Raw genomic sequence first — 21575 nt, 5'->3', positions numbered from 1 at the left:
ACACACACACAGATAAAAACTCCCTGTAAAACATTTAGATGACATTAAATACGTTGAAAACTGAAACTCCCATGATGCCCCTGTGCCCTGCTGAGGCCATCATGTCTGTTAAAACCGTCTGCAGCGTTCAGCCAACCGCTCTGAGCGCCACGATCAGGAGCAATTCAGGGAGCGGCGTTTTGTTCCAGCGGAAGGGGGGAAAGGTCAAAGTGCGTGACCTCTGGAGCGCCACTCAGAGCTTTCTCCTCCTGGATGATTCCTGCAGGGGGCGGACCGCTGCTCACTCAGGAGGTCAAAACCGGCCACTTTATTAGGAACACCCTGCCAGCAGAAAGGGCAAACAACTTCTTCCTGTCCAGAACTGCCTCAGTACCACAACGTATCAGAACCACTTCAGAGGTTCTGGTCCAAACTAACATGACAACATCCATGACCAGAACCTGAACTTTATTCATGGCTCCAAAAACAGAACAATATGCAACACATCCATTGTTAATATTCAATAAAAACTTTCTTTTTGCTCCTGGGGCTCTTCCTGCTCAGCTTCACTTCTCTCATATTCAAAAAGTGGAAAATGATTTTATTTGTATGTAAATTTCTGAAACTTTCAGTTTTATCTCCTGATTCTTCAAGGCAACACGACTCAGTGGAAAAGTTCAAATCGTTTCCTCCTGCATGACGTCATTTTGCTCCTATGAATTTAACTGCAGCATTTCCCTTTGATTCTCTTCAAAAGTTCAATATTTCGTTTATGAATTACAGAAATAAATTCTTAAATCTTTTGTGGAATCTAATTTGAATTTTTCAAAAAAAAAAATTCTTGCAGGATTAATTCTGCAGTTTGCTTTTTATAACTCATCAGCTGTGTGGTTTATTAAATTAAATCTTTTTCAATAATCAAAAATGTACAAACCTGCAGCTGGAGCGCTCGGTCGCCGCGTCGGCTGCTTCAGAGAAACCAGAAAACAAAGATATGTACAAAATACAGGAGAGCAAAGACCTAAAGCATCATGGGAACTTTCAGTAACGGCTTTATTAAATTAGTGCAAAAGACAAACAGAACTCATTCAAAATGTCCTTTTTTGTTTAAGTTGGTCTTCCAGACGAACGCATACGCTACATTTCTCCGATGAGCACGAAGATAAAAAGCAAAACGATCCACCAAGTCTTTGTTTTTCTTCTTCTGACTGGAAATGAGAGCTGGACAGAGAGGAGAGGCGGGAGGACGAACCGAACCCAAACAGCTGCAGTCAAACAAACTTCACTCTTGATTGTGCAAAATTAATCACAATTTAAAAAGGAAAACAATCAGAAACCAAAGATGTTACAGTAAAATAGTGAACACAACAATAGCCTCTAAATTCACAGAAAAGATGATTTCCTCTTTTAAAACAGACTTACTGTGAAAGACTTGCAATCAAACTACATAAGTTAATCAATACTGTATATTTATACAATGGTAAAAAATAAAATATTTATTTAATAGTACTTTTTTTCAGGTTTACACCATTACTGTAAAGATTTACTGTTTTCCACTCCATGATAACTAATGTGATAAGAACAGAAGCAAAATGAGGAAACGACTCCAGAGTCTCTTATTTTGAAGGCTTATGGCTACAACCTCGTCCTAAAAAAGCCACAACCACCAACAGACGGCAGACAAAGAAAAAGGTTTCAGTCCTCTGAGACGAGACCAAACCATCAAACACGCTCCGACGAGAAGATAAAAACCGCCGCTCCCCGCCGACCAGACGGGCTGCAGAGTTCACTGGGCCGGCGGCGGGCGGACGGACACGCAGGTCAACGGACGGACGGGTGGGAGACGCTAACACAGCCAGGCAGTCTTCATGGGGTTACAGTAAAAGAGGTAGCCATGACGACGGGGAGAGCAGGTTTCTGCTTCATCAGGAGTTGATCTGCTTTTTTCGCTCAATATCAGTATTAATGTTCCTTCAGGATGTGGCGCGATGCTAACACCGCTAACACCGCTACATTCCTAGCTCTGCAATGGAGGGGTGGGGGGGGGCTGGGACAGAAATCAATAATCAATGATGGATGGAGAGAGAGAAAAGAAAGAATAGGAACGCAAGATCAGAGAGGTGAAGATGGAGCGGAAGAAAGAAGAGGGCCAGCAGGAAAACAGGAAGTGATTTAAAAACAAACATGGCTGACAGGCGGCGGTTCTGTCCCAGGGAGAAAGTTCTAGATTTGCTTGTTGGATTTTGTCGAGGTGAGAAGATTTCTTCTTCTTCTCCTAATCCCGGGCGCGTGGGGAGATTCGGCGTTGCTTCTCAGTGGTGCGAAAAGGACAATGAGAGGTTTCAGCAGGACTTACAGGCCTGGAGCGGGGTCAAGGGTCAGGGGTCAAGGGTCAGAGGAGGGGCAGGGGGAGACGGGAGGGGGAAACAAGAAGAACAAGAGTGAATATCACAAAGAAGAGCCCAGTTCACCTGGATCCGTTCATGATTTTCCCCGGTACTGATGAGGTTCTGTTGAGTAGTTCAGAGCTGTCAGTATCTAACCTGCAGTCAGATGGATCTCAGTTTGGAGAATCAGAAATTCACCTGTCAGACTGAACAGGTGAGAAAGAAATCAATAATCAATGCTGCAAACAACTTCAGTGAAACTTCACTTCTGGGTCTGGAAGTTCTGATTTAATTCTTGTGTCACATGGTGAGATTTAAAATTTACAAGACCTGAGAACCACCCCATACACACACACACACACACACACACGCAGAACCACCCCATACACACACACGGTGGAGCAGCGTTGAGCCGGCAGCATCACAATCCGATTCCACTCAGCAACATTCAGACGTCAGACCGAAAATCGTGAGTTCAGAGTAAACAAACATGGCCGACTGAAATATGTGGCCAAGATGATCCAACATGTTGAAAATCCCAGATTTTAGATGGGAGCGGTCCTGATGACCCGACTGGATCCGATCATTCTGAACACACAGCAGGAAAATCTCTGATTATCTTCAGGCAGATAACTGGGAAACATTAAAATCATGTGGCATTAACGCTCGCTATGTTCCCATGGTAACTAGTTTTGAAACGCCGTAAGTTAGCTCACCTCCAAGCAGCAGCTTCTCCAAACTCAGGTAAAACACTGAGTGCTCAGAGGTAATCCACATAACCCCCATTTCACAGAAACCAAACAGGAAGCAGCAGTTTGTGTCTCTGCCTGCAGCAGGTTGGTGAAAATGCGACGCTGCAGCTAAATTCACAGCAGGAAATGAGATTCTATTGATTGGCTGGAGACGCAGCGATGACATCACTGAACTCTTCTTCTAATCTGTTTGCTCTTCTGTCTCTTTTATGATCCGGGTTTGAGGTGAAGGGCGGCGCCACGCTCGCCTTTTAGTAACGATCTTCAGCTGCAGGTTCACAGGCCAGTTTCTGCAAACTGATGATTAAAACGGGACGATTTCAGAGTTTAGAGTATTAAACCTGTTGGAAAAGGTTATTTGTTCAGTGTTTATATAATTTAAAGTTTTTTACTCGTGATGCATAAGTGTGTGTGTGTGTTTCTATGTGTTTCTATGTGTGTGTGTTTCTATGTGTGTGAGGATGAAACTGAAAGGATTTCCAGGTTCTTCATGTAAATTTCTTCTCTGCCATCAGATAAATATGCTAATGAGTCAATTTAAAGGTAAAGTTGAATATTTGCTGATAAAATGTTCCTTGTGTTTAATGTTTCCAGTCGTCTCCAGGTAATAAATTACATTTTAAATAAATTTATCTCCAGGTATTACATTTTAAATCAGTTTTTTTAAAAGTGGAAGTTAAAACGCTGGCGGATCAAATCCGTTCTGGTTTCACTGTCAAACAGCGTCTGATGTTAAGATCTAACATTTAATCAGGAAACTTTTCTTTATCTCATCCATGTTCTACTGAGAAACCCAACAGAGTTTCATTTCCTCCCACAGCATTTATGAAACTAGAATATTTCAGCCTCGTCCAGCAGACACTGAAACCAAACGGATGAAAAACCGTGAGGTGGTCGAAGCAGAACGGCTCAGAACCGAGGAGCCGACCGTTTTTATTTTACAGACGTTTTTCCTTCTGGTTCCCTTTCCAGCTCTGAGGAAACTCAAAGTATTGGCTTTTCCCGGCGGGAACGCTGCACCTCACAGGAAGAGCTGGAGAGACAAGAGGCAACGCTTCCTCTGGATGGAAACTGAAGCTCCTGACATGAAGACGAGAATCGATTCAGAGCAGCTTCAACAGGATTCACAGGAACGGAGAAAGAGGAAGAGGAAGAGTTTATCACTTTATCTGAGACGGGCAACGAACGATTCTCTTCATTAAAGCAGCAGAATCAACCTGCTGCTGACTGAATCAACCCGACAGACAAGCTTGTGATTGACAGCGCTAAGCCCCGCCTCCTGGTTCTGATTGGTTGTTTCTAGTTAGCACTGAGAGAAAACAGAGGAACTCAATCTTCTCACATGGTGACAGTTTCCACCAATATGTAAAAAGGTATTTATGATAAAAGTTATACCTCAGCTTTAAGGGTTAGAGTGAAGAGCGTAGATCATCGGTAAATAGAGAGCAGCTCCTCTTCATCACCACAGACCACTACAGCGATGACATCACTGCAGACAATCTGCTTAGCAACAATCCTACAAATTTAGACATTTCTGTGCAAATTTGTAGAATATTTAGCCTAGAACTGTGTCAGTGCTGCCCTCTATGGGCTGAAGTGTGGCTACTGCAGTTGAATTTTCCTACTGGTTGGTTTAAAGCCATGTCACTCAGACGCCCCCTGGTGGCGAGTCGGGCAAGCAAGTTGCTCAGTTGTTGCAGTGTGACTGCTGGGTAAAAATCTCCAATAGCTGGAAAAAAGTTGCTAGTTGCTGTTATTTGTGAAAAATATGCTGAACAGCAACAAAGTCGCTCAGCTGACAAGCAGCCATCAGGTTTTCCACAGTGGGTGAAAACCAAACTCCCACTGGCTTGGAACCATGCTGGACCCAGACCAGGCCGCTCCAAGCTCCTCCACCTGCAGCTCTCTCCAGGTAAAAATGGCGGCTTAACGCCTGAAATGCGAAGCGGCAGGAAATCGGGACGGTGTCTGAAACAGAAAGCGTTTCTGCTCCTCTGGAATCTGAAACCGGGCTGACGGCTGATTAGGCGCTGCGGCATGAAGACCAACCGGAGCCGCTACGCCAGCCCAAAGCTGAATCTAATGAGAGTTAATCAGCGGCTGGCAGCGTAATGATGAACGAGTTCTACAAGCTGCTGGAGTTCAGGAACCAGGAGATGGTTCTGTTCACACATCCTACAGAACCATCAAGACCCAGTTTGCTGCTTTCAGCTGAACGAAATGCAGAGTCGGGTTTGTGCATAACGCAGATAAGTTTTTATTTGTAATGATGGGAGGCAGAACCGAGCCTCACACCGACACTGAGCTCCGTTTCATAAGGTCTAAATTCAACTGACTTTACAGGTTTATTAAATGTTTATTACATGTTTATTACATGTTTATTAGCCGATTCTGCTGGAGAGTAAAAACTACAATTCAGTTTATTTCTATGGCGTCATTTTCACAACGAACCCAATTAGTCCAATCGGAGCTTTTTTTTTTTATTTTTTATTTTTATTTTTTTTTATTAGGTTTTAACATCAAAATACAAAATGTACAAAAATATATGAACAAGATATGTAAACTTTTTTTCTATAACAGAACCGAACATAAGTCGTACAGAACACATGGATAAGCCTTCCCAAATAAAATCCAGAGGAATAAGAAAAGAAAACAAGAAAAAACAAAAAGTAGATATGTTAGAAGAAGAAATAAAAAAGACATTAGTCTTGTGTGCAAAGTACAATGCTATAAATATAGGTCTTAATAGTGAAAGAAAGAAAAAAAAAAAAAAAAAGGGGGGGGGGGAAGGATTTAAGAAAAAGGTACATCAATGGGTATTAATGACAAAATAAATAATTTGATAAATAATATGATAATGTAAATAAAAAGGTCAGGCAAAAGCTAAATTTAGTTGGGCACCATACGGGACGGCAATGTCTGAACAAAATCAAAAAACGGCTGCCAAATCTTTAAAAATTTAGTTGTGGAACCTCGTAGGGTAAATTTAATCTTATCAAGTTTACTAAAGTGTAAAGCATCTTTAATCCAGATTTCAAATGAGGGAGGTAAAGCTGATTTCCAGCACAGCAATATTCTACGCCTCGCCAACAAAGTGAGAAATGAAACCAGATCAGCCTCAAGTCTTGACAAAGAAACCGTCTCAGAAAGTACACCAAACAATGCAGTTAGTGGATCAGGCTGGATGGACATATGAGCTACTTCAGACAAGGCTGCAAAAATGTTTGTCCAATATTGCTTTAGTGATGGGCATGACCAAAACATATGGATCAGTGAGGCAGGTGTTTGATGGCAACGATCGCATTCCGGACTAACGTTTGGGTATATTTTAGAAAGCCTGGCCTTAGTCCAGTGAGTGCGATGCAGGACCTTACACTGAATTAGTCCGTGTCTGGCACACAGTGACGAACCATGAACACGGTAAAGAATTCTATCCCACAAGTCATCTGGAAACAGAAAACCCAAGTCCTCTTCCCATGCCGCTTTGATTGAGAGAATTGGGGACTCACGAAGACAGCACAATCTCTCATACAAACATGAAATAGGACCCTTTTTCGGTGGGGAAGGTGACAGAAGATTATCCAAATCATTAACAGGAGGTTTAGAGGGAAAGAGAGAAGTTTTTTCCTTAACATAACTTCGGACCTGTAGGTAACGAAAAAAGTGGCTCTTTGGGAGGTCGAATTTTGCAGAAAGCTGATCAAAGGAGACAAATGTACCCTCCTCATAGAGGTCACTAAAGCTTTTGATACCATGAGAGAACCAAACGGAGAAAGCATTATCGATCATAGAGGGCCGGAATAAAGGGTTCTTGAAGATAGGAGATTGTAAAGAAAAAAAGTTTAATTTAAAATAGCGGCGGAACTGAAACCAAATTTTCAGAGTCACTCTCACCATTTTGTTGTTTGGAATTTCAGCTCCTGATAGCAATTTGGGAGCATAAACTAAAGCAGACAAAGACGATCGTATACAGGATGAGGCTTCCAAATCCAGCCAAGCCGGGGCACTGTCCAAATCATTTGCCTTTAACCAATAATTAAGAATTCTAATATTGGATGCCCAATAATAAAACATAAAGTCCGGCCATGCCATTCCACCCACACTTTTTGGTCTCCTAAGATATGATTTACGAATTCTAGAGGGTTTATGATCCCAAATAAATCCAGTGATGATTTGGTCCAGTTTGCTAAAAAAAGAAACGGGGATAAAAACAGGGACACACTGAAAGAGAAAAGAAAACTTGGGAAGCACGTTCATTTTAATCGTATTAATTCTCCCAGCAACGGATAAATGAAGCAAAGACCATCTATCTAGGTCTTGTTTGACCTTGTCCACCAACGGCTCAAAGTTAAATTTAAAAAGGTCGCAAAATTTACATTTGACCTTAACACCTAAATATGTAAAACCATCAAGGGCAACCCTAAATGGGAGAGAAGCAAGTGAATATTTTCGAGCCACCGAATTTAATGGAAAAATTTCACTTTTACCAAGGTTTAGTTTATAGCCAGAGACGCGGCTAAATTGATCAAGAGTTGAAAGTACAATAGGGACTGAAGAGGCTGGTTTAGAAATATAGAGAAGCAAGTCGTCGGCGTACAAGGAAAGTCGTTGTTCAATGCCTGATCTTGTGACCCCACTTAAATGTGTATTGGATCTAAGTGAGATGGCCAATGGCTCTATAGCTATTGCAAAAAGTAATGGGGACATGGGGCACCCCTGTCTAGTGCCTCTGAAAAGAGGAAAGTATTTAGAGTAAATGGAATTTGTTTTGACAGAGGCAAGTGGGGAAGTGTATAAGAGTTTTATCCATGAAACAAACTTATTACCAAATCCAAAACGTTGAAGTACATAAAAAAGGTAACCCCACTCCACCCTGTCAAACGCCTTCTCCGCATCCAGACTAATCACAAATTCAGCTTCACAAGAATCTGTGGGGTTATAGAGCACATTAAATAACCGTCTAACATTGGAGAAGGCATATCTCCCCTTAATAAATCCAGTCTGGTCAGGACTGATCAAAGATGGCAAGACAGTTTCTAAACGGAGGGCTAAAAGTTTGGCGAGAATTTTATAGTCTACATTTAAAAGAGAAATTGGGCGATAGGAGCCACAAGATAAAGGATCTTTATCCTTCTTCAGGATCAAAGAAATAGAAGCCTGTAACAAGGATGCTGGGAGAGTTCCAGTTTCAAATGAGTGCCTAAACATGTTCAGTAGGAGGGGAGCCAATTTAAGACTGAACTTTTTATAAAATTCGACAGGAAATCCATCCTGTCCTGGGCATTTTGAACTTTGCATATTATTAAGAGCACGTAGAACTTCTTCTACAGCCAAGGGCTCTTCCATTTTAAGACTATAAGTTCGGTCTAGTACAGGAAAAACAAGGTTATCACAGAAAGAGTCCAGAGACAAAATATCAAATGGACATTCAGACACGTATAATGACGAATAAAATTCTTGGAACTGGTTATTAATTATTTGTGGATCCGAAGAAATGCCATTGTGAGTTTGGATCTGTGGGATAAAATGTGTTGCTGACGCGTTACGAAGTTGGTGAGAAAGTAGTTTACTGGCCTTGTCACCATATTCATATTGGGCATGCTGCGACTTCAAAAGCATCTCCTCCACTTGTACCGATGCCAATCGGTCAAACTCTGCCTGTAAAGACAACCTAACATTGTATGCCTCGGGTGAGGGGGAAGCTGCGTATAGTTCATCCAACTGCAGAATTCGAGTTGTAAGTTCTGACAACTTTGCCTTTCTCTGTTTAGTTTCGAAACTACTGTAGGATATAATCTGTCCTCGTATAAAAGCCTTAAAAGTCTCCCACAAGAGAGAGGGTGATGTACCTGGAGTATCATTTGTGGCAATGAAGAAGTCTATTTTTGAAGTAACAAAGGCAACAAACTTATCATCAGACAACAGACGTGTGTTCAAGCGCCAAGGAACAACAGAAGGAGAGCCACCTCCCATCACCAGGTCCAATGTCACAGGAGCATGATCTGAAATTATAATGGCATTGTGAGAACAAGATCGGATATGCGGTATCAGTCGGCTGTCCAAAAGAATGTAATCAATACGAGTGTATGTATGGTGAACTGGGGAGAAAAATGTATATTCTTTACGAGTAGGATTAAGAAAGCGCCAGGCATCAATAACTGAGAATTCTTTAAGAAAATTATTAACAACTTTGGAAGAATGTGATTGTCTGTTAACATTATTTGATGACCGATCCAAAGGGCCCAGCCAACAGTTCAAATCGCCAGCCAAGATAAGAAAATGTGAAGATAAATCTGGAATTTTGGTAAAAAAGGAACTAAAAAAATTATAATCGTCCCAATTCGGTGCGTACACATTAGCCAAAACTAATTTTGTATTAAAGATGCTCCCACAAACAATAATGTATCTACCATTAGGATCAGTAATAATGTTAGAAGACACAAATGGTACTGATTTGTGAATTAAAATAGCAGCACCTCGAGATTTACCTTGAAAAGTTGAATGATACATTTGGCCAACCCAGCCCTTCCGGAGTCTAGAATGATCTGAAATTTTCAAGTGGGTTTCTTGTAAAAACACAATTTGAGCACCCAAATGCTGTAGATGATGGAGCACTTTACTCCTTTTAATGGGTTGATTTAAACCCTTACAATTCCAGCTACAAAACTTGAAAACCTGACCCTTTAGTAAGTTATCACAATTAGATTGTGACATCCATCAATCTGTGTAAAGAATGACCCATTGATAGCACTTAAAGACCAAATAACATGTGAAAAACAGTACGACAAAACAAGAACGTTAGAACTTACCCCTGATTGCTGAAGCATCTTCCCAAACAAGATGCGCGCATACCCCCTTTTGCTAACTACTAGATACCTCTCCCCAAGCATCCACGGACCCAGTAGAACTCAAGCTCCCACCAGTGCAAAGCAGGAACAAAAAAAAAAGTGGATCAAATGATATTATCTAATTAAGTGTATAAATAGATATGCATCTACATACCTACACACACACAGAAATATAAATAAACAAATAAAGTATATATAGGAAATAAATCAGTAGTAAGGATAGAAAAACTAAAAAGGTATTTGAAAGAAAAAAAAAGAGATTTAATAGAATATAAATAATATAATAATATAGTAATATTTATAAAATAAAATAAATTTTAAAAATTAAACAAAAATAAATAAAACATAAATAAGATAAGTAAGTGATTAGAATTAAATATGTAAGAAAAAAAAAAAAAAATTAACAAAATCTGGTACTAAAAGCACCCCCTACATTTTGTGAAATCACAAAAAAAAAAAAAACAAAAGAAAAAAACCTTCAGTTAGGTTACCATTTCACAAATATAAATCAGAAATAACGAACATCAGCCTCAAACCAAGTCAAAGTTATTAGTCAGAAGGAGCACCACCTCCCAGTTTCTTAATAAAGTCTGTGGCAGCTTCGGGGTCGGAAAACTTGCGCACAACTCCATTTGGCAGTGTGATTCTTAACTCAGCAGGGTAGAACAGACCAAACTTAACGCCAGGGCACGAGTGTAGGAGACGTTTGGCATTCCCAAATTGTGAGCGTTTTTTGGCCACTGATGACGTAAAGTCTGGAAAGATAAAAATTTTCCTGCCCTGATAGAGAAGAGGTGCAGCAGCTCCTGCCTGGCGCAGAATCAGTTCCTTCACATGAAAATAATGCACTCTGATGATAATTGGTCGAGGTGGAGCTCCTTCTTTAGGTTTTTCCCTGCTAGATCTGTGAGCTCGGTCCAGAAGCGGCACATCCTCCAATCCCAAAAGGTCACGCAGAAGCTGTGAGATGAATTCTCTAGAATTGGGCAGTTCCAGTCCTTCAGCCAGCCCGATGAGACGAATATTATTACGCCTTGACCTTCCCTCCAGATCCTCACATTTAGCCTGTAGTTGTTTAACTTCCCCTGCTAAAACAGATACAGAGGTCTGCAGGGAGGACAAATCATCACTGCAAGAGGTAGCAGAGACCTCAAGCTCTTTGATTGTGGCTCCCTGAGTTTCAACAAGAGACTGGATGGAGTTTATATTAGCATTAAGCTCAGCCTAAACGGATTTAATTTCTGACCTTAATGTGAGAGTAAGAGAGTCGATCCTCTTGTCAAAAGTATCACAAATGTCTTGCTTCAGACCTTGCAGTGCTTTGATAAATGTTGCCTCACTGAGCGGTGTATCTGATCCACGCTCGTCGCTCCCCAGCGGCGTCTCATCCATCCGGAGCGCGCCCGATCCAGAGCCCGTCTCAGCGGCAGTACGTCTCTGACGAGGTCCCTTAGTTTCCCTCTTGTCCATTTTACAAGAGTCGCAGTACTTTAAAACAGAAAATGGTCCCAAACAGTGCCGAAGAAAGTTGGCGTAAACGATGACGTCACAGTTCAGCGACACGAGCGAGCGCAACCAATAATTAGCTTTAGCACAATGGACCATCCAAGGACGGAAACCACTCTTTTATGCTCACCCGTGCCCGCAGTAATATCAGTCCTAGTACCACCGTGCAGGGGACAAGGGATCAACCCAAAAACGACAAACCAGTCCGTTTCGGGCCCGGGCCGGGCGCTATGTAGCTAGTGCACGCTGGCTAGGTTCGAGGCGACGACCGCGGCCTGTTACAAAAAGTTATTAAAACAAACGACTTATCGACCAAAAAAGGTGTCAAATGAACCAGGGATTAGAAGCGCACCATTATATACATATGCGAGGCTGATTTATAAATAGGGGTGTGCTTTAAAATAAATGTTTTGTCCCTGCTTTTGCGGAGCCTCGAGAAGCACGTCTTCACTCCATGGTGTTCCTCCGCGTTCCCCCCCAATCGGAGCTTTAAGTTCAGTTTATTATTAAATTAGTTTTAAAAGTTTCTATGGAAACCCAGCAGAGCGTCGAGTCGCTCACTCTCCTGACCAGCAGGGGGCGACAGCACACCATCACTTATAACATTGACTTAACAATCCACCAGAACCAGGACCAGAACCAGAACCAGGACCAGGACCAGGGTCAGTACCAATGGCCGTCTGGACCAACTGGAGGTTTGTAAAGACGGAGCTGAGACACAACCAGAAGTTTGTTTTCTTGATAAATCAAGAACATTTTGCTTTTTAAATTTTAACTTTTACTGTTAATTTTTCTGGAAATAAGTGAAATAAGTAAATGTTTCAGAACCAATAGAACTGAAAGGAGATCAGATCAATATTGATCATTAATCAAATATTTTGGAAAACGGTGAATGTTTCTGATTCAGTGTCAGACGGAAAGGTTCTGCTGAACCCATTTCTGTATGAATTATATGTAAATTAGTTGTTGTTCATAATTTTAGCTGATCTGGAAAGTTTGACTCGTTTTACTGGTGGCAGAAAATCGCAGCAGTTTTTATTTACTGAGCTGTTTGGTTATTAAAGCAGAAATGGACCTGATGTTGAGGTTTTCCCCGTTACTGAGCGTAACCATGGCAACCGAGCATTGAGCTACGGCTGCTTTATTCCCTGATCTTGTTGCAGATAGATTTAGATGGTGATGCATTCACATGCAATCATGGAAAAAAAGACTTTTAACATGAGAATGAAAAGTTAAAAATGTTCAAATGAACTTTGATTTTTCCAAAGTGAATTTTCTTCGGCTGCATTTTGTCACCTTTTAAATTTTCTCAGCGTTGCATTATTTTTAGACTTGTGGTTTGAGGTTTGTCATTCGGCGTTGAGCCGCTGCATCATTAGCACCTGGGCCCCTCAGAATGAACAGAGGGCGACAGGAAGCTGATGACAGCAGCAGGTGGCGCCGTGTGAACCGCCAGCATGACGCTGGAAACGCTGGAAACGCTCACAGGCTGCAGCGTCTGCAGTCAGAACCAAACGTGTTGCTCTAATTCATTTCTGTCACATTAAAGATCCAAACAACAGCAGCTTTCGTGACTGGAAACTAGTTTTGTTCTGTTAGAATAATAGATAATATAGGATAATAATGATGAGTATTAACTGAATTAAGTTCAGAACATCGGAGTAAAAATGGCGTCCAGTGTTTGTGGCTCTGCTGCAGTGAACTGAACTCCCAGCAGGAATTATTATTCAGCTGCATATTATCATTTTGTTTAAAAATATTTTACTTTATTCTCAAAATTCTGACTTTTTTCTTTGAATTTTGACTTTAATCTCATAATTTTCACTTTAATGTCAGATTTTTTACTTTGAATTCAGAATATTGAGAAAGTCAGAATTTAACAATAATCTCAAAATTTTGTCTTTATTGTCAAAAATCTGAATTATTTCTTAGTATTTTAACTTATAATAATTTTGACTTTAATTTTTACTGTGATTCCAGAATTTTCAGCACAATATCTAAATAAACCTGACTGAGTGATTTCATCTAACAGTGCTTGGAAATTAATTTTTTCCACAACAGGACTGAAAACATTTCTGCATGAAATTATGAACAGCTAACCAGACGTGGGATTAACGCAGCATCCAGTCGTTTTAATAAATAAAACCATCGGCTGCAGGGAGACAAACAGCTCAAAGAGTTTCCAAACCTTGAATTTCATCCTAAGAAAAGCAAAATGTTTATGAAGGTTAAATGTTGACTGAATGCAATAGAGTAATATTTTCCATTACTCTATTGCAGTAATAAATAAAAGGCCGAGTTAATTAATCCTGTGAGCTGAAGGTGAATGGTGGCGAAGTTTCAGGTTGAGGATCTCTTCACGTCTTCAGAGATCAAAACGCGGCACAAACTCCACCTCCACGGTAACTGCACATCATCCTGGCTTAAGGTCTCTCTCCTAAAGCTGTGAAGAAGTCCCATTTTCACCGGAGTAAATAAGCCCCGAAACGTTCCCGTCTCTCTAACTGGGAGCGGATTAGAGCGGAGCAGGAAAATGAAAGCGTCTGTCGGAGCGAAGCAGCGGATCAGGAAACACCAGAAAACCTCAGGATGGAGGAAAACTCAACACATCTGGACTGAATGTTTTCCTCCATTTTACTCTGGACACACAGAAACACTGAGGCTGTTTAACTCTGTTAATCCTGAGGAAAATCGTTTTCTGAACCTGAGAAACCGAATCAATTCATGAGCAGCAGACTGAAGACCAGCTGCATTTACACTGAGCACTGGTTTATCTCCAGTTCTCTAACTGGGAACACTGGGAACACAGTGTCCATACCAGCAGCATCACTGGCTGAAGATGCTGGAGGACAATGAGTAATACTTCAGTTCACAGATAGGGGGCACTGTGGTCTTCTGCATCAGTTTTGTGAAATGTTTTAACATGAACTGAATCGTTTCCGTTGAACTTGTGGAAACAGCTAAAAAGTATTCACACCCTTTAACATTTTCCTGATGTTCTGATGATCAATACGGGACCAGAACCGCCCATCAGGTCCATGTCTGTCTCTTCAGGATATTTCCCAGAAGTCTTTGGTATCAGCAGGAGGTTTTCAGAGACGGTCCTGGATCCAGACTGATCCCTAGTTTCTGATTCTGCTGGCCTACTTCCTGCTGCCAGGCAGGTTCTGTTCTTCATCCTTCAGTAATTATGTTCCAAAACCTGAAACATTTCAGCCTAAAAATCAAACAAACCAACTTTTCTCGTCATAAATAGTGAGGTAAATCGTAAAACGTCTCTGGAGCTGAAGATGTTTCCTTTACTGAACTCTGAAAAATCCTCCAACATGACAAACGAACATCAGCAGAGTGGAGACCATCAATTATTGATCACCAATCAACCATTTGATAGCAAAAAGAGATTAACAGGAGATTTAGTTTGCAGAACCATAAAAGTGCCTGTAGATGAGTTCTGAATAAATCAGATTTTTATTTTTTATGTAAAATGTTGATATTTTTTATTACATTTTGGATCAATTACTGATCTGCCTGCGCTGCTGTTTCAGAAAATGTTTTTTAATTTAACAATTTATCCGTTAATAAATTAGCTGAAGATTACTTTAGTAATTTATTCATGATTAATCTGATCAATCGTTCCTTCATTGCTGAATATTTGTGTCTATTTTTACAAGAAAATTAGCAGTAGTATTAATGTTTATTCATTTTTAATATTTCTTTAAAATGACACCCCAGAATGAAATGATTGTGGAAACCTGGTTCATAATTAGTATTTTTAAAATCTGTTTCTTTGGTGAATGTTTATTTTGATTTCCAGGTATTTTTCTGTCTAGTTTATTAAAAAGAAAAAACGTTTTTATCTCGTTTGTCTGTAAAAACCAGAAGTTCTGCTGCTGCCTCACATTGCAGCAGGAAACCGGAGTTCAATCTTCACACCTTTGTTGTGTCGTTTCTTTAACCAATCCTTCCCCTCTGGCTCCCTCCATTTTTCTTTGCCTCATCTCTCTGCTGCAGGGTCAGAGGTCAGCGGCGAGATAAGGGAATTGAAAGAGAAGCCTCTCTTACTCTGTCAGACTTTGACTATCCGCCGCACTGATCAGTTCTCTATCTGTCCCCCGGCGGCGCCGAGATGAGCTGGAGTCATTTCTCACTGCCAGCTGGCTGGGCGCGCGGGGTGTGTTTCTGTGTGTGTTTTGGTGTTTCTGTGTGTGTGTGTGTGTGTGTTTCTCTGTGTGTGTGTGTAAATCTCCTGTGTCCAAATCGGAAGAACTGTTGCCCAGCAGTAACAATGACATTCCCAGAGGAGACTCACATTCCTGATGTTCTGTAACCTCAGTTCTGCTGCTGGGTCAGCAGCGCCGGTCCGGTTCTGACTGAACGGACCGGCTGGTTTGGGAATCCCGGACCTAAACGATTAGAAAACGATTTTTTGAAATGATTTAGAGTCGACCCGGCATGTCGGCCAATTACGGCGCTTCCTGGTTCTTCACCATGGCAACCGTGGATAACAATGGCTGCAGAGGAGCGTGGTCTCACCGAACGCTCACACTGCAACATTTTCTGGGATCTTACTCTGCTGAGATGCTGCAGCAACATCACCTCCACATCAAAATTAATCATTAACACAAGTTAAGATCATTAAATGTTATTTGCATCCAGTTAGGGTTAGATTTATCTGCCGTTCAGATTTATCTGCCGTTCAGATTTATCTTTACTCTGCTGGCGCAGCAGCAGGTGGAAACGTTTCGGAGCAGGAAGAGCGAAGGATCCGTCCAGGAAACAAAGAACTGCTGAAGCTATGAGGGCGAACAGATTTAGTATCAAATAATGAATAAAGAGGGTTGTAAACGTTGATGAATTTAACGTGTTAATTTTGGATGAATTTCACAGATTTTATCATATTTAATCACATTTAGAAAAGGTTTCTTGTATTTGCGTGTTTCTGGTACGCCCGTTAATCTGACGCACAGCTACATCCGCTAACAGCAGCGATGGACGCAAAGCCGCTTCTCATTTCTGATTATTTTATCAATATGTTTACATCTACATCAAGCAACTACATCTCGTTGCTTGTACTTGTGACAGTGCAATGACAATAAAGTTGAATTCTATTCTATTCTATTCTATGTTTGATTAAAATGTGAAAGTGTAGGTTTGCCAAAGCCATCCAAACCTGTCTGGGGTCACAGGATGGAAAGTTTGGGAATCCTGGACCCAAACAATTCAAAAATGATTCTTTAAAATGATTTTTCTTACTGATACGATGCACAGCAGGAAACAAAGGATTGTTGAGAACAAAATAAAATAGCAGATATTACAGGCAGGAGGAGCAAAGGAGGCGAGAGGATCAGATATTCTGGTGGAAACAATTAAAGAGAAAATGAGGAAAAACGTTCAGACCAAGAGAAAAACGAAGAGAAGAAAAACAAGAGAAACGATGAGTCTGACGCTCTCTAGTCCATAAATCTCAGTCTGACACCAATCTGCTGAACAAAGACATAATAATTATAAGTACATCATCTCTTAAGGCTGGAGTGAAATATGTTTTTGGGTTTCCCCCCATCATCGCTCACTGTCTCTGATCCTGCCACTGAACAACGCCTCCGGCACGAACTGCACAACAAGGCTAGAAAGGAGGAGAGGACTTAAAGTTGAGAAATGAATTTTGCTCTCACCAAACAGTCTGCGTTCTGCGCAGAGACGATGAATTATTCATGCTGGTGCCTGGACTAAATGAGATGTTTGGAGTAAGAACAAGGTTGACTTCTGGATGTCGTATAAAAATCAGAAACACAGAGAAGAGTTTCTGTCTGAATCAGCTGCAGGACTGAAGGTTGTGAAGGAGTTTAGAGACAAACGACCGAAACCTCCGTTAGTCTGAGTGTGTTTACAACATACTGCACGGCAAACTGACCAAACATCCACAAAACTGAACAGAAAAGAGTTTATTCCTGGTGAAAGCCTCACATTTATTCCCACTGAGTGGCTCAAATCCCACCAGGTGGAGAGAAGATCCCGACTCGGCTTTTCGAAGGTCTGACCTGTTTCCACGTCTGTTGGAGTGAGAGGAAAAACCAAGAGATCCACAAGCAGCTTGTTGGTCTGGAGAGGATAGTAATCTACCACTGGATTATTATATTATTATTATTATTATTATTATTATTAATAATAATAATTATGTCCAGATGTGCAGTAAGTTCACCCTGAAATCAGACCTCAAGACACTAGAAGCTACAATTTTTTCCAGGCAGTCTGAACGATCTGTTCCTCTTCCACCTGATGAACTAAATGGTATCTGATAGTTTCCAAAGTGTCTGCAGTCTGAACGGTCATTTTATCCGACTTTTCTGTCACTGAAATGAGAAACGCATCAGATTTACAAGTCAGACAGTAAATCAGCGAGTCGCTTTGGGCTCCTTCAGTCTGAAGCTAAAAAACTGGCCAAGAATCCAGAGCTGTTGTGTGAGGCTGAACACGTCTGTGTTTAAACAAAGTAACATTTTCAGTTTAAATATCTACCAGGAATTTACTTTACAGAATTGGAAACATGAAAAGAACAAATTATTGATTAGTGTTATTTATCACATTATCAATAATCTGCACTTCACTGGAACCACAAATACTTCAGACAAACAAGAAATAGCAATGAGCAGTGTTTGTGTGTGTGTGTGTGTGTGTGTGTGTGTGTGTGTGTGTGTGTGTCTTAATAACACACACACTCAATGGATTGCTGAAAATGCCTTCATCATCTGAGACGCAGCTCCAGAGTTTTCCTGCGTCTCAGACGAGCCGACAGCCTCCGGCTCTCAGCCTTTCCGCTTCCAAAGCTCCGTTTTCCTCAGAATGTTTCAGGAATTCATGAATTGGCAGATTTTCAGTCAGTGAGTTGGAGTTATGATCCACTGAAAATCAGAACTGTGGAATATTTTTCTAATGTTTTTCTAACTTCTCACAGAATCAAACCAATCAGGAGCCACAAAGCGAACGGCACCAGCAGGTCAGTATGAGGTCAGCAGGGTGGGAATACTCACAGAGACGGACAAGCAGCAGCGTCGACAGCAGCACAACAAGGCTAGTGCGGTGGGAGTGGGCGGAGCTGCAGTATCTCTTGGTCTTTGTACAGATGCACACCTGAACTTTGACCTCTGTGCTGTTGGACAAAGGGGGCACCCCTGAGTCCGTGATGAGCAGCGGCAGCTGGTAGTTGGCTTTCTTCAGACTCTGCAGGAGCATGATCTGGGAATGAGTGGCTGCAGGAGACACAACGGCGGAGAATTAGGAGATCTGCAGAAGATCTGCAGAAGAAGCATCAATGCTTCTTCTGCAAAGCAGTGTGTGTGTGTGTGTGTGTGTGTGTGTGTGTGTGTGTGGGTGTGTGTGTGTGTCAGCCTGCAGTAACTACCAGGTTAGACTTTTCTTAACACTCAAGCGACAGAAATTGGTGGCACTTTACGTTGCATAAGACGGTTACATTGTGTTGCATCATCTTTAAACCAGTTTCCAGTTGTGACACAAACTGCAGCCGTTCACTTCATGCTGTAATGAGACAAAACACAGGAGCTGCTGAGCCCGGCGTCAGGCCCGGTTCTGACCCGAACAGAAAACACTTCATCAGGCTGTGAAGCCAAAAGACTCAGGAACATCAGACGAGAAAAAAGGGGAATCCATGAAAACTGTTCAAACGCAGCAGCGTGTCGGCAGCAGAACCTCCACGGATCAGAGTCTGACTCCAGCAGAAATACTCTGATTACTCTGCAGTCACTGGGCGGATCAGAGCCGGAGCTGCTGCAGCGTTTTGTGTGGAAACATTCATCCTTTCTGGGATGTGAACAAAACAAATCAGGCGAATTTAGATTTCAGGAGGAACAGGGTCAAAGGTCACACACTGGGTCCAAAATGGGAGAAGAAGTGGAGGTGGACGGTGACGGTCAGGTTTTAGCTTTAGCTTAGCTTAACACACTGAACTCCTTCCTCTCACTCAACCAGGATTTCATTTCTCCGTTTCTTTCCATTTCTCTCCTCATCTGAGCTAAAGCAGGTTCTGGACGATGATGAGTGAATATGAATAGTTTTATAATCATCTCTTTCTGGACGAGTCGCCGAGGAGTAAAGAGTCAAAGACAAAACGGAGGAGGAAAAACCTTCATACTGTTGATGAACATATGCAGCTAACAGACATCAAGCAGACTGAATGAAGGCACCAGATCTTTACTGCTGTGAATTTTAAACAAACGTTTGAAATAAAAAAGAATAAAAGGTTTGTTTTATCCAGAGTGGATAAATATCTGGGTTCTGTAACTGATATTATTGACGTGTCTTTAAAACCTGCTTCCTGATTAAAAACTCACAGTTGATTCTGGTGACCCTCCATGTTTTGTCCAGGCCCGGTTGTTTCCCCAGTTCTATCTTGAACGGCGCCGCGTTGGGCGCCAAGTCTCTGTCCCGTCCCGCGACCACGGCTACGTTCATGTCGCCGGCGTCCTCACACACCTGCGCCACCGACGGCACCACGAACGGGGCGTTGTCGTTGTAGTCTTCCAGATGGATGATGAGCGTCCCCGTCCCTGTGGCCGGAGGCGTGCCTGGACACAAACACCAACAGGACCGCGTGAAGGCGGAGGAAAAGCAGAGGAAAAACCTCAGCCCAGCTGCTGCTCAACAGGACGATGTGAAGGAGCAACACAAATAAAACCTGCTCTGATCGTTTTGGTGAAAATAAACACCAAACGCAGGAGAATCCACCCGATGTCGGTGTGAGAGGATAAACACGGACGCCTCGTCCTAACGAGCTTCATGACCCGTCGTTACTGACCTCCTGGCTGGGCGAGATAAAACTCTGCTCTGCTGCGGCTCGCTGGGCTTCGGTCATTAGAGGTTCATGAAACAAACACGCTGCATTTGGTAACAGCTCCGAGGGTCAGATAGCAATTAACTCCTCAAGACTTGATCTGTAATTGGAAAACATAAAAATTCTCTTGTAAACTAATAACTTCAGCCACCTAAACTTAGAAGAGGAGCTGTAATCATCTTCAACCAGTTTTCTTTCTGTTTCAACCAGAGACAAAGTGATGGAGGCACAGAGTAAAACTGAAACTATATCAGAGGAAACTTTTAAATCCCGTTTCTGTGGCTGTTCATTCACTAAAACAGAAACGAGATAATTCAGCCGAGGCTGTTGGAGACGTTTCCATGTTCTGACTCCTGACTGTAAATTCATTTCTGTTTTAGACCAGAAAATTTAATTTTATGTCATAATGAAACAAACGCAGCTAAACTAAAACTAGCTGCGTTTCTGTCGACTGTAAAATTGCTCAAACAGGAATAATAAAAATAAATCCACTTCATGGGAACTTCAAAAAGCAGCAACATGCTTATTATGAAGCCCTGAATCAATGTGTTTTAATCACATGATAGACATGAACATTATGGATATGTGCATGTCTATTAAAAAACTGATTAGCATCTGAAAAACTTCAATAATATCTGAAATATGACCCAAAATCCAGGACAGGTGTGTGTGAAATATCGTCTCTGCTGCCCAGATGTTGAGCTGTTAGCATGTTAGCATGTCAGGAGTCTCACGTCTTCAGTCAGAGTCTTCCTCAGAGTCGTTGAAAGACTGACTGCTACTGGAGCTCCTTGCTGCCCACAGCATTACCATTCACAACGACTCTGAATAAACTTGGACTGTCTGAGTTATGACAACATTTAGTTTCCCTTTTGGGATAAATAAAGTATCTGAATTTAATGCGCTGCAGTTGGATTTTTTTTAATAATGTTTTACATTTCAGACACGATGATAAATATTGAGAGCTACAGGCCGTAGTTATGAAAATAATTGTCTATAGCCTTTAATGACATCAACTACAAACAGCAAATCAATTTTCTCCATCAAAACAGAGCCGAGGATGTCAGAGGCGTCTACCTGCCACTGAACTCGTTCTGCTGCACACAAACACACGATGCTGCTGAGGAACCGAATCCACTGCTGCGACCCTTCAGCAGACCATCATCATGATCTGTTTGCCAGGCTCCAAACTTTAATTTTATTCTCAGCTGTAAAAAGCATCAGCAGATTGTAATGGTGAAAGATAAGCAGGAATCAG

At 41.6% G+C, this 21575-nt stretch overlaps 1 protein-coding gene across 3 annotated transcripts in view; it reads right to left on the bottom strand.

Annotated features, from left to right (window-relative positions):
* Positions 1 to 21575, bottom strand: part of cdh13 (cadherin 13, H-cadherin (heart)) — a 299673-nt gene that overhangs the window by 6510 nt on the left and 271588 nt on the right. For 2 of the 3 annotated variants that reach the window (XM_028033098.1, XM_028033112.1), the window contains 3 exons: positions 19818 to 20051; positions 18501 to 18719; positions 1009 to 2339 (listed from right to left, as the gene is read on the bottom strand). In XM_028033098.1, coding sequence (XP_027888899.1) covers positions 2332 to 2339; positions 18501 to 18719; positions 19818 to 20051 — 461 coding nt within the window. In that variant the 3' untranslated portion in view covers positions 1009 to 2331. Of the gene's footprint in view, positions 1 to 1008; positions 2340 to 18500; positions 18720 to 19817; positions 20052 to 21575 lie in introns of those variants that run through there. The other variant, XR_003597525.1, reaches the window with a different exon arrangement.

This window comes from Xiphophorus couchianus, chromosome 2 (genome assembly GCF_001444195.1).
Source record: "Xiphophorus couchianus chromosome 2, X_couchianus-1.0, whole genome shotgun sequence".
In the NCBI taxonomy this organism is placed as follows: domain Eukaryota; kingdom Metazoa; phylum Chordata; class Actinopteri; order Cyprinodontiformes; family Poeciliidae; genus Xiphophorus; species Xiphophorus couchianus.
The sequence above is the reverse complement of the archived record's forward strand: the minus strand, read 5'-3'. Positions and strand labels throughout refer to the sequence as shown.